At 46.3% G+C, this 12,334-nt stretch overlaps 1 protein-coding gene across 1 annotated transcript; it reads left to right on the top strand.

Moving 5' to 3' along the window:
• Positions 1-1,662: 1,662 nt before the first annotated feature.
• cct3 (chaperonin containing TCP1, subunit 3 (gamma)) lies at positions 1,663-11,780 on the top strand. The gene is made up of 14 exons (XM_041954757.1): positions 1,663-1,747; positions 3,004-3,065; positions 3,674-3,724; positions 4,050-4,112; positions 4,212-4,308; positions 5,205-5,322; positions 5,590-5,776; positions 5,858-6,007; positions 8,956-9,088; positions 9,967-10,048; positions 10,566-10,746; positions 10,853-11,098; positions 11,211-11,342; positions 11,503-11,780. Exons 1-14 carry the CDS (start codon positions 1,720-1,722, stop codon positions 11,593-11,595), a joined length of 1,623 nt encoding a protein of 540 aa, XP_041810691.1. The 5' UTR covers positions 1,663-1,719; the 3' UTR covers positions 11,596-11,780.
• Positions 11,781-12,334: the final 554 nt, after the last annotated feature.

The following is a 12,334-nucleotide window of genomic DNA, read 5'->3' as shown; positions in this document are numbered from 1 at the left end:
GCAACTGGACACTGGACCTGAATCTGGACCAGGGTCCAAGCAGATTCTCCTGTTACCATGACAACACCCATCTATTTGATGTCATACACAACACCACCAGGTTGAAAATGTTTTTTATTGTTTGTTTTTTTTATTTAAATTTGGAGACATGTTGGATTGAGGGACATGGTCACTGTTTTTTGAGGATGTTGAAAGGCATTGTGGGAGATACAGCGAGTCAGTAATAGACTGCCAATGGATATTAGAGGCTGATACTGACAATAATAACAGTATCGACGTATAATCAGACAATATTCATTGTCTAACAACACATCAACCTTTTCTGTAAGAATCCCTCCAGTCAGGTTGATGATGAGACACCTGCTGCACAAAGCTCTGTGACTGAAATGACTTGAACCTTGTGAGGAGAACAACAAATGAAATGAGACATGAAACAGGACGTCGGGCTTTGAGAGTCGGCCTCATGAATTACAGCTTTAGTGTTGAATCTGTTTTTCATTTCATCTCTCCTGTTGCCTTAATCTGACCGTTCTTTTCTCTGTGTGATTAGTGTTTGACCAACAGTCCAAAACAGATGAAAACAAAGAAAACAGAATTCATAAAGTGTTTCTGGGAGTTTTCAGTTTTCAGTTTGTCTGCTGATACATTTTCACAGTGATGTCTTGTGAAAAGTTGCTGAATCTTTTGTTTTACTCTCTGATCTCTTTTCCAAGTGAAACAGATGTTCATCAGGTTGAAACAGACATCTTCAGACTCACGAGTGTTTTTATTCACAGTTTATGCAGAAAAATAATGAAGTGTATTTATTAATTTCATCATCTGTGGACAAACTGTCTTGTTTCTTGTTGCTTCTTACATCAGCTGAGGCTCTTTGTGACAAACTGAAGCAAAAATCTGTTCTGAGCCTTTTTACTGTCAGAAATGTTCCACTGAAGTTACGACTATTGATCAGCTCTGCTGTGTTTAATAAAACGGACTGATGTGTAGCAGCGTCTCTGCTCATTTCATTTCACAAACAACAACTTTATGTAACAGTTGCTGCTAAAATGCTGATGTTTGAGTCACATCTGATCACAAAAACTCAAACTGTTGACACAAGAAACCTCCACAACATTTAATAAGGAGTGCAATGAACATAAATCTAGAATAAAAGTTCCCCTGTCAAATAATCAGTACAGAGGTCATAAAACAGACAGCATATAAGAGAAGGTTAATGTTCCATACTTTTTATTTGAGATGCGAGTCAGTGATGAGAAACTTTGATGTCGTGTTTATGATTCAGTTCAGAATTCATTATATTTGGTTTGGTTGGTTTTTCGTTGCAATGTGTTTTCAGTATTATCAGAATTTGTCTTGACTTCATTTAATATTCACACACTGAGCATCTCACCTCATGTTATCCAACTTTAGTTTCAACTGTTTCCAGCCACTCGATAATAAAACAACTTCTAACTAAAAATATGAGAACTATAAATCATGAACACGCTCGTGGAGTCATGTTATTTTTTCACCATAAAAGGCTGAACCTCTATTTCCACCACTTGCTTTAACGTTTTCACCTCATTGACTCAATTGGTTAAAGCCTCTGTCCATCATATAGATTCTCTCAGCTGATTGGTCAGACTTGTGGCTGTTTTCCCGCCCCTGCAGTTGACCCCTCCTTCCTCTCGTGCCTCCCAGAAGCTTCCAGGTCCCTGCAGTCCGGCACGCGCTGTGAAAATGTTCGGCCAGCAGGTTTTAGTGCTCAGTAAGTACCTGAAAAATATGAGAACTTCAACTTTAAAACCTTTATTAGAACATGGTGGCTGCTTGTTGCCGTTACTGTCTCCGCTTTGTAGCCGTTTAGCGTCAGAGCGGCCCGGCTGCGACACAAAGCGGAGACCGGCTAGTAACCAGCGGCGGAGCATGTGCTTCCTCCCAACGACTGTGTGCTAACCAGGCTAACTGTTAGCATGACCGTTTACAGACTACCGCCTGAGTCCCACCGGCGTTAGCATCGTTAGCTCGCTTCGGGTGTGTTCAGTGGTAACGGAGAGCACGACGCTAGGCTAAGCTGCTTTCACCTCGTTACTCAGCATTTAAACACAACTGAGTTAGCTAACTCGCAGGCTAACTCATATTCCACCAACAGTTACTGTGATTTAATGGCAAACGTTTAGCAGTGTAGCTGTAATGTCACTGCGGTGTTTCAAGTAAAGAGACTCCGATGCTGGATGCGTAGAGCAGCTAATGTTAGCTAACAGTGTTAGCGGATAGTTTAAATGATGTGATCGCTTGTTGTGGCAGCCACACCCTCACTAATCGATTTCACGTTGTATTGATGAGTTAACGTTATTGATGTCTGTTATTGGTTCTTGTGGTGAAACATATCAAATATTGTCATTTTTGTTTTTAAATGCTGCATCTAATGTGTCATTTTGAGTGATATACATAATAATTGATCACTGAGTGGTCTTTTTAAAGAAATAAGATCTAGGTTTCTTATTTCAGTCTCCAAATGAAAACAAAGTCTCAGACTTCTGGGAGCAGGTGAATCTGTCAATTTTTTATGCTTTTTATCTGAACTTTTAGTGAAAGAATGAATCAATTCTGAAAATTGATCTAGATTATTGTTATTGTTTTGTTATATAAAATGCATTTGTGAGCACAGTTGGGATCTGTGTGTGATCTGTTGGAGATCGTAAAGATCGGACAGATGACTCAGGATTTCTTTTAAAGATCATTAAGGATTTCGGTCTCCTGGTTTACCTCCTGTGGCATTTCTTCATGTATGTAGTTCATCAGCCAGTGTTTGAATAATCTCACTTCCAGCTTAGTATTTTAGTGTCTTTGCTCTGAAGAAGCGGTTAGAAAAGCGAATAGTTTTGTCACTGTAAAGTACATCGAATTGTCTGTGAATATCATATATCTTATATCAGATATTCAGAATAAAGTTATTAATCAGTAGTATAAGTAGTGTAGCAATGTGTGGTGGTTTGTTAACTTCCTTCTTTGTCTCTGCAGACCAGAACATGAAGAGAGAGTCAGGACGTAAAGTCCAGACTGGAAACATCAATGCTGCCAAGGTCAGTTTCTTCTGTATGGTAGACCAGTGGTTCCCAACCTGAGGGTCAGGGCCCTCATAAGGGTCACAAGAAAAACAAACAAGGGTGATAAACAAAGTGATGAAGCATAACAAGCGTCTTTGCTACATGAACACTTTATATTTTCAGACTTTCAGATACTTTTTCCTAGGATGGTTTGACCTGCTGAAATTATTGAAATGTAACAAGTGAAAAAAAAAAATCAATCATTTTTTGATTGGAACTGGTCATCACTGATACACGGATGCAACCAGTGACGAGGTCTCATAACTAGGGCCACAAAGTGAAAAGAACGACATCACAGCAGCGCTGAAACATATTTTATCAGGATGAAACTGACTTCAACAGTGACATTTTGTCTCCTGTCATCCTTTCTCCCTTCGTTGTTTTCTCTCTTGGTCGGTGCTGATTACATGTGTTATATGATATAATGTGGCGTGTAACTGGACAGAGCTGTCAGTCAAATTGGTATAATGGACGGCCAAGGGCTTCTGGATTGGTACAGGCACTGTCCATAGACAGACATCACACTACAGCAGAGGAAGACTACCTGCCGCCTGGTGTGTAACAGACCTCTCTGTGTGTTTCAGACCATCGCAGATGTGATCAGGACCTGTCTCGGCCCGCGGGCCATGATGAAGGTGAGGCACAGTAAAACAAACATCATCTACTGGGGCTGAACAAAGATCTTGTCACGGTTTCTCACATATGTTGTGATGATGATACAGAAAAGCTGCAGTAAGGTTTTACACTGTTCAGTCTGAATGACTCAGCGCTCTTTGTTTCTCACTGACTGCAGTTTCATCGTTCATGTCCTCACGACTGTTTTCTTTCTAGATCCATCTGATTACTTTCCTCATTTAATGATGAGTCATTTTAGTTTTTAAGATATTTGCACACCCTCAGATAAATACTCAACTGTGTGTGTGTGTGTGTGTGTGTGTGTGTGTGTGTGTGTGTGTGTAGATGTTGCTCGACCCCATGGGGGGAATCGTGATGACCAACGATGGAAACGCCATCCTCAGAGAGGTGAGCATGTGTAACTTAAGTTTAGAGAGTGGCGGCATTAAACATGCACGCCGTTTGTTGTTACATTATAACCAACAACCTGTGTCTCCATGGTAACAGATCCAGGTCCAGCATCCTGCAGCCAAGTCGATGATCGAGATCAGCCGCACACAGGATGAAGAGGTGGGAGACGGGACCACATCAGTCATCATACTGGGTGAGATAACAACACTTCCCTGCTTATCAATCCATCATGTTGTCACGTCTGCTCCGGTTCAGCCAATGAAAGCGACACTTTTTTAGGTTTTTTGTCCTGCTATCCACCTGTCTGTCACCCCGTCTGTCCCACCGCTGCTTACCTTTATTCGGACAGGTAATCTCATGAACACACACAGTCTCATTCTTAAGAGACTTGGTGGCCACAGAGGAAGTGCCTGTGTCCACTTTGGCTGAAGGTCAAAGGTCATTGTGACCTCACAACACATTTTTGACCATAACTCAAGAATTCATTCACTTAATCTGATACAATTTCACTGAAACGTCTCAGAGGATAAAATGTTGAAGTGGTGATATTTTCTATCCCAAAGGTCAAAGGTCAGCTTCACTGTGACAGACACTCTTTCTGTCCACTCAGGAACAGAAGGCACACTGTGACCATATTTAACGTTTGGTCAGATACTGAATCTGTGACTCTGATCTTGGCCGTCCATCTTGAACCTGAGCTGATTGTAAAGATCTTCTGAGCAGCAGGTTCACCTTGTGTGAAGCCTCCACCTTCAGTCTGTAGCTTCTCTGCAGCAGCGTCCATATCTGAAGCATCGAAGTCACCACGAGCTGATTGGTCGTGCTGATATTGATCTTCAGGTGGTTGTTATTGCACCATATGATGAAGCTCTCTGTCCGTCCTCTGGACTCCTCTGGACAAATGTCTCTAAGTGAAGACAGCGTGTCTCTTGTCTCTCCGGACATTATTCACTGGAGTCAGACGTGTTAATATAGAGAGAAGTTCTACTTTAATTCAACTCCTTCAGAGATACGATGTGAGTCTGGATAGACAGGGAGGTAAATGAAACCTGCGAGGTGCTAACTGTGTGTGTGTGTGTGTCTGTGTAGCTGGAGAGATGCTGTCTGTAGCGGAGCAGTTTCTGGAGCAGCAGATGCATCCAACCGTCATTATCGGCGCCTACAGGCAGGCTCTGGAGGACATGCTGGAGACTCTGAAGGAGATCAGGTACCACGCAGGCCCCTGAGGCTTTTACTGTGAAAGAGCAGCAGGAAGTAGAACTATATGTAGGTGTTAGGGTTTGCTTTGGAATGCTAATGTGGTGCTCATAAGCTGTATTTGAACATTCATTTCATGCAGTTTGGATGTGCAGAATATTGTGAGAACATTTGTTTGAGTCTAAAAGTCAGAAAATGATTTAACTTCATTTTTCAGAGTTTGTATTAATGACACTGACGGATAACTACACAAATGTTACATTAAAAACATCCTCAGCACCCCTGTGGACACGTCAGACCGCTCCATGATGCTGAAGATCGTTCACTCTGCCATCAACACCAAAGCTCTGAGCCGCTGGTCTGAACTGGCCTGCAGCATCGCTCTGGATGCCGTTCACATCGTGGAGCTGGAGGACAACGGACGCAAAGAGATCGACATCAAGAAGTACGCCAAAGTGGAGAAGGTATGGCTTCCCGTCTGACGCCGACACCGACGCTCCGGCGGATCCCGACACTTCCCGTAACACTTGCCGTGTCCTGTTCAGGTTCCAGGTGGGATCATCGAGGACTCGTGCGTGCTGAGAGGCGTGATGGTGAACAAAGACGTGACTCACCCGAGGATGAGACGCATGATCAAAGAGCCCCGAATCGTCCTGCTGGACTGTTCTCTGGAGTACAAGAAGGGAGAGAGCCAGGTAACACAGGTCAACACAGGTCAACACAGGTCAACACACGTGCACACCGACAGGAACACACGTCAACACAGGTCAACACACGTCAACACACACTAACAGCCAGGTAACACAGGTCAACACAGGTCAACACACACTAACAGCCAGTCAACACAGGTCAACACAGGTCAACACAGGTCAACACACACTAACAGCCAGTCAACACAGGTCAACACAGGTCAACACAGGTCAACACACACTAACAGCCAGGTAACACAGGTCAACACACGTCAACACAGGTCAACACAGGTCAACACACACTAACAGCCAGGTAACACAGGTCAACACACGTCAACACAGGTCAACACAGGTCAACACACGTGCACACCGACAGGAACACACATCAACACAGGTCAACACACGTCAACACACACACATCAACACAGGTCAACACAGGTCAACACACGTGCACACCGACAGGAACACACGTCAACACACGTGAACACACGTGCACTCTGACAGGAACACACACGTGAACACACGTCAACACACACACATCAACACACATCAACACACGTCAACACACGTCAACACACGGCAACACACACACATCAACACACATCAACACAGGTCAACACACATCAACACACGTGCACTCTGACAGGAACACACACGTCAACACTGACAGGAACACACGTCAACACACACACATCAACACACGTCAACACAGGTCAACACACACTAACAGCCAGGTAACACAGGTCAACACAGGTCAACACACGTCAACACACGTCAACACACGTGCACACCGACAGGAACACACGTCAACACACGTGCACACCGACAGGAACACACGTCAACACACGTCAACACACGTCAACACACACACGTCAACACAGGTCAACACACATCAACACAGGTCAACACACGTGCACACACGTGAACACACGTGAACACACGTGAACACCGACATCAACACACGTCAACACAGGTCAACACACATCAACACACGTGCACTCTGACAGGAACACACACGTGAACACCGACATCAACACACGTCAACACACGTGCACTCTGACAGGAACACACACGTCAACACTGACAGGAACACACGTCAACACACACACATCAACACACATCAACACACGTCAACACACGTCAACACAGGTCAACACACACACATCAACACAGGTCAACACAGGTCAACACACGTGCACACCGACAGGAACGCACATCAACACACGTGCACACTGACAGGAACACACATCAACACACGTCAACACAGGTCCACACACGTGCACTCTGACAGGAACACACACGTCAACACAGGTCAACACCGACAGGAACACAGGTCAACACAGGTCAACACACACTAACAGCCAGGTAACACAGGTCAACACAGGTCAACACACACTAACAGCCAGTCAACACAGGTCAACACAGGTCAACACAGGTCAACACAGGTCAACACACACTAACAGCCAGGTAACACAGGTCAACACAGGTCAACACACACTAACAGCCAGGTAACACAGGTCAACACACGTCAACACAGGTCAACACAGGTCAACACACGTGCACACCGACAGGAACACACATCAACACAGGTCAACACACGTCAACACACACACATCAACACAGGTCAACACAGGTCAACACAGGTCAACACACGTGCACACCGACAGGAACACACGTCAACACACGTGAACACACGTGCACTCTGACAGGAACACACACGTCAACACACACACGTCAACACACGTGAACACTGACAGGAACACACGTCAACACACACACATCAACACACGTCAACACACGGCAACACACGGCAACACACACACATCAACACACATCAACACAGGTCAACACACATCAACACACGTGCACTCTGACAGGAACACACACGTCAACACTGACAGGAACACACGTCAACACACACACATCAACACACGTCAACACACGTCAACACAGGTCAACACAGGTCAACACACACTAACAGCCAGGTAACACAGGTCAACACAGGTCAACACACGTCAACACACGTCAACACACGTGCACACCGACAGGAACACACGTCAACACACGTGCACACCGACAGGAACACACGTCAACACACGTCAACACACGTGCACACCGACAGGAACACACATCAACACAGGTCAACACACGTCAACACACACACATCAACACAGGTCAACACAGGTCAACACACGTCAACACAGGTCAACACACGTGCACACCGACAGGAACACACGTGCACACACGTGCACACACGTGAACACACGTGAACACCGACATCAACACACGTCAACACACGTCAACACTGACAGGAACACACGTCAACACACACACATCAACACACGTCAACACAGGTCAACACACATCAACACACGTGCACTCTGACAGGAACACACACGTGAACACACGTGAACACCGACATCAACACACGTCAACACACGTGCACTCTGACAGGAACACACACGTGAACACACGTGAACACCGACATCAACACACGTCAACACACGTCAACACTGACAGGAACACACGTCAACACACGTCAACACAGGTCAACACACGTCAACACACACACATCAACACAGGTCAACACAGGTCAACACACGTGCACACCGACAGGAACGCACATCAACACACGTGCACACTGACAGGAACACACATCAACACACGTCAACACACGTCAACACAGGTCCACACACGTGCACTCTGACAGGAACACACACGTCAACACAGGTCAACACCGACAGGAACACAGGTCAACACAGGTCAACACAGGTCAATACATCCACACACGTGCACACCGACAGGAACACACACATCAACACACGTGCACACTGACAGGAACACACACACTAACAGCCAGGTGACACACACATCAACATACTGAACAGGTGTGTCTGTGCGTGTGTCTGTGCGTGTGTCTGTGTGTGTGTGTCTGTGTGTGTGCGCGCGCACAGGCGGACATAGAGATGAGTAAGGAGGAAGACTTTGCCAGGATCCTGCAGATGGAGGAAGAATACATCCAACAGATCTGTGAGGACATCATCCGCCTCAAACCAGACCTGATCTTCACGGAAAAGGGCATCTCAGGTACGCTGCACCTCACACACACACACACACACACACACACACACACCCCTCTGTCAGGACAATGTGTAACCAGCGAGTCAGCAGCTGGAATCAGCACCGTGTGACCTCAAACTGAACTGCAACCAGTTTAAGGAAGTATTCCAGAGTTAATCTGAATGATTAACTGACCCCGGATCAGTCTGTGCTACTCAGAGCTGAAAGTTGTTCTCAAATATCAGATCACAGTCCTGATTTAAATTGTTTCTCTGGCTTTCAGGTTTGAGCTCATGTGAAAATGTTCAAACGGCTGCACCTGTAATGACGAGTTTTACCACCAGGGGTCGTATGTTACTCAGCTAGAACATATCGAGAGTACATGAATGAGAGCATCGCAATCAGTAACCGAGTGACTGTGACATCGTGTTTTTATTTGTCACAACCATCAACTTAACATTGAGATGATCGATAAGAAACGATCAGGAAACCATCCTGATCAAAGTTCAGATGCGTCAACATACCGATATATAAAATGTGTCAACAATTTATGGGCCAATAGTCATTTACTATAATGATCTTCATTCAGATCTCGTACATCTGTTTTTCTTAGAACATGTTGAAGTGTGTTACCGTTTGATGTGTTAAATCGAGCCGTCGGCGCTCTCTGGTGGACAAACTCTGTTCCTGATTTGTCTGCCACAAGCTGACAGTGATGCTTTCAGCCTGGCTGTAATCTCTCTGTGAACTCATGAAGAAGAGCGTTTAATGAAACTCATGAAGAAGAGCGTTTAATGAAACTCATGAAGAAGAGCGTTTCCACGTTTGTGTGTTGCTGAAACAGAAAAGAAACGACAGTAAAACTGGACGAGTTCTGATCTTTGACCCTGTCCTTCCTGTCTCAGATCTGGCTCAGCACTACCTGATGAAGGCAAACATCACCGCCATCCGCCGGGTGAGGAAGACTGACAACAACCGCATCGCCAGGTAAACCGCTCTGTCACTGCTGCTGAGGTCATGTGGTTCACCTGTAGCCAATCAGCAGAGTCAGGATGCAGCCAACACATTTTTAAACTCTGTCTCTCTCTCTGTCTGTCTTTTTGTCTCTCTGTCTCTGTCTCTTGTCTCTCTCTGTCTGTCTCTCTGTCCCTCTCTCTCTGTCCCTCTCTCTCTGTCCCTCTCTGTCTCTCTCTGGCTGTCTCTCTCTCTCTGTCTCTCTCTCTCTCTGTCTGTCTCTCTCTCTCTGTCTCTCTGTCTCTCTCTCTCTCTCTCTCTCTCTGTCTGTCTCTCTCTCTCTGTCTCTTGTCTCTCTCTGGCTGTCTCTCTGTCTCTTGTCTCTCTCCCTCTGTCTCTCTCTCTGTCTCTTGTCTCTCTCTGTCTGTCTCTCTCTGTCTGTCTCTCTCTGTCTCTCTGTCTGTCTCTGTCTCTCTCTGTGTCCCTCTCTCTGCCTCTCTCTCTCTGTCTCTCTCTCTCTGTCTCTTGTCTCTCTCTGTCTGTCTCTCAGGGCGTGCGGGGCTCGGATCGTCAGCCGGACTGATGAGCTGCGTGAGGAAGACGTTGGTACGGGGGCGGGGCTGTTTGAGGTGAAGAAGATCGGTGATGAGTATTTCGCCTTCGTCACGGAGTGTAAAGACCCCAAAGCCTGCACCATCCTGCTGAGAGGAGCCAGCAAAGAGATCCTTGCGGTGAGGAGTCGTCTTAATCCGCTTCCTGCTCATTCAGACACGTCTCTGTAGCTGTCCGTGAGGCGCTCAGGGCCCCCCCTCTCTGTAACACCATGTTTGTTTTCAGGAGGTGGAGAGGAACCTGCAGGACGCCATGCAGGTGTGTCGTAACGTGCTGCTGGACCCGCTGCTGTTGCTGGGCGGCGGCGCTGTGGAGATGGCCGTATCGAAGCGACTGATGGAGCGTTCCCGCGCTCTGACCGGCATCGAACAGTGGCCGTACCGCGCCGTGGCCCAGGCCCTGGAGGTCATCCCCCGGACCCTGATCCAGAACTGTGGAGCCTCCACCATCAGACTGCTCACATCACTGAGGGTACGAAACTTTATTAAAAACATCGGCAGCTTCGTGTTTTTCAGCTTTAAATGTCCTAATTGATTTAATTGATGGATGTAATTGATGGATGTATTGACGTGTCTCTGATCAGGCCAAACACACTCAGGACAACAGTGTGTGTTGGGGTGTAGATGGAGAGACCGGCTGTCTGGCTGACATGTCGGTTCTGGGGATCTGGGAGCCACTGGCCGTTAAAGCTCAGACCTACAAGACCGCCGTCGAGGTCAGGACCCACAGACTCAAACTGATAACTTCAACATGATGCTGTTGATTGATACAGGCTGGTCAGTTACTGCTCTTTGTAACCCTCCTCTACCTGTGTGTGTGTGTGTGTGTGTGTGTGTGTGTGTGTGTGTGTGTGTGTGTGTGTGTGTGTGGTTCAGACGGCCATCTTGCTGTTGCGTATTGATGACATCGTCTCCGGTCACAAGAAGAAAGACAAAGACGGACAGATGGGGGGACAAGGAGCTGAGTAGATCCAGATCAACATCAGAGTCGCTGTGTGTCTGTCTGTCTGTCTGTCTGTCTCTCTGTCTGTCTGTCAGACACATCAGACGACTCACTGAAACTTTAAGTCAATAAAGTTGGAAACATGTTTCTGGTCTGTTAGTTTCTATTCTGTTCGTGTTTCAAAGATCAATAAAGTTTGTCAGGTCTTTCAGTGTTGAGCACATTATTGTCTCCACTTCATGAACTCACTTCAGCTGCTTTCACACGTCCTCTGAGGGGGAGTGAACACCTCGGTCTGGACCAGGCATCTCAAACCGGTTCCATAAAGGGCCGTGTGGCTGCAAGTTTTCATTCCAACCAAGGAGGAGCACACCTGGCTGGAATCAATTAATCAGCTGATCACAGTCTTCAGCTGATAACTAAGTGATCCCTTGATGTTGATTGGTTGGCCTGATGTGCTCCTCCTGGGTTGGAATGAAAACCTGCAGCCACGCGGCCCTTTATGGAACCGGTTTGAGATGCCTGGTCTGGACGGACTAACTCGGCTGGAGCTGCTGTATTGTGTTGCGTTCAGGGCCCTTGGACACCGTGCGACAGACAGGTCTTCAGTCTGTCTTAAAGATGAATAAGTGATATAAACATGATTTGACTGGCTAAAATTGCTCGTACATGATAGGGAGGAGGTGAATGCTGACGTCCTGTCAGCTGATTGGGTGATGCCACCACAGCCTTGACTGTGATTGGATTTTTTTTTGTAATTATTTT

The sequence above is a fragment of the Chelmon rostratus genome, chromosome 16 (assembly GCF_017976325.1).
Source record: "Chelmon rostratus isolate fCheRos1 chromosome 16, fCheRos1.pri, whole genome shotgun sequence".
Classification (NCBI taxonomy): Eukaryota; Metazoa; Chordata; class Actinopteri; order Chaetodontiformes; family Chaetodontidae; genus Chelmon; species Chelmon rostratus.
This window is presented reverse-complemented; position numbering and strand designations above follow the sequence as displayed.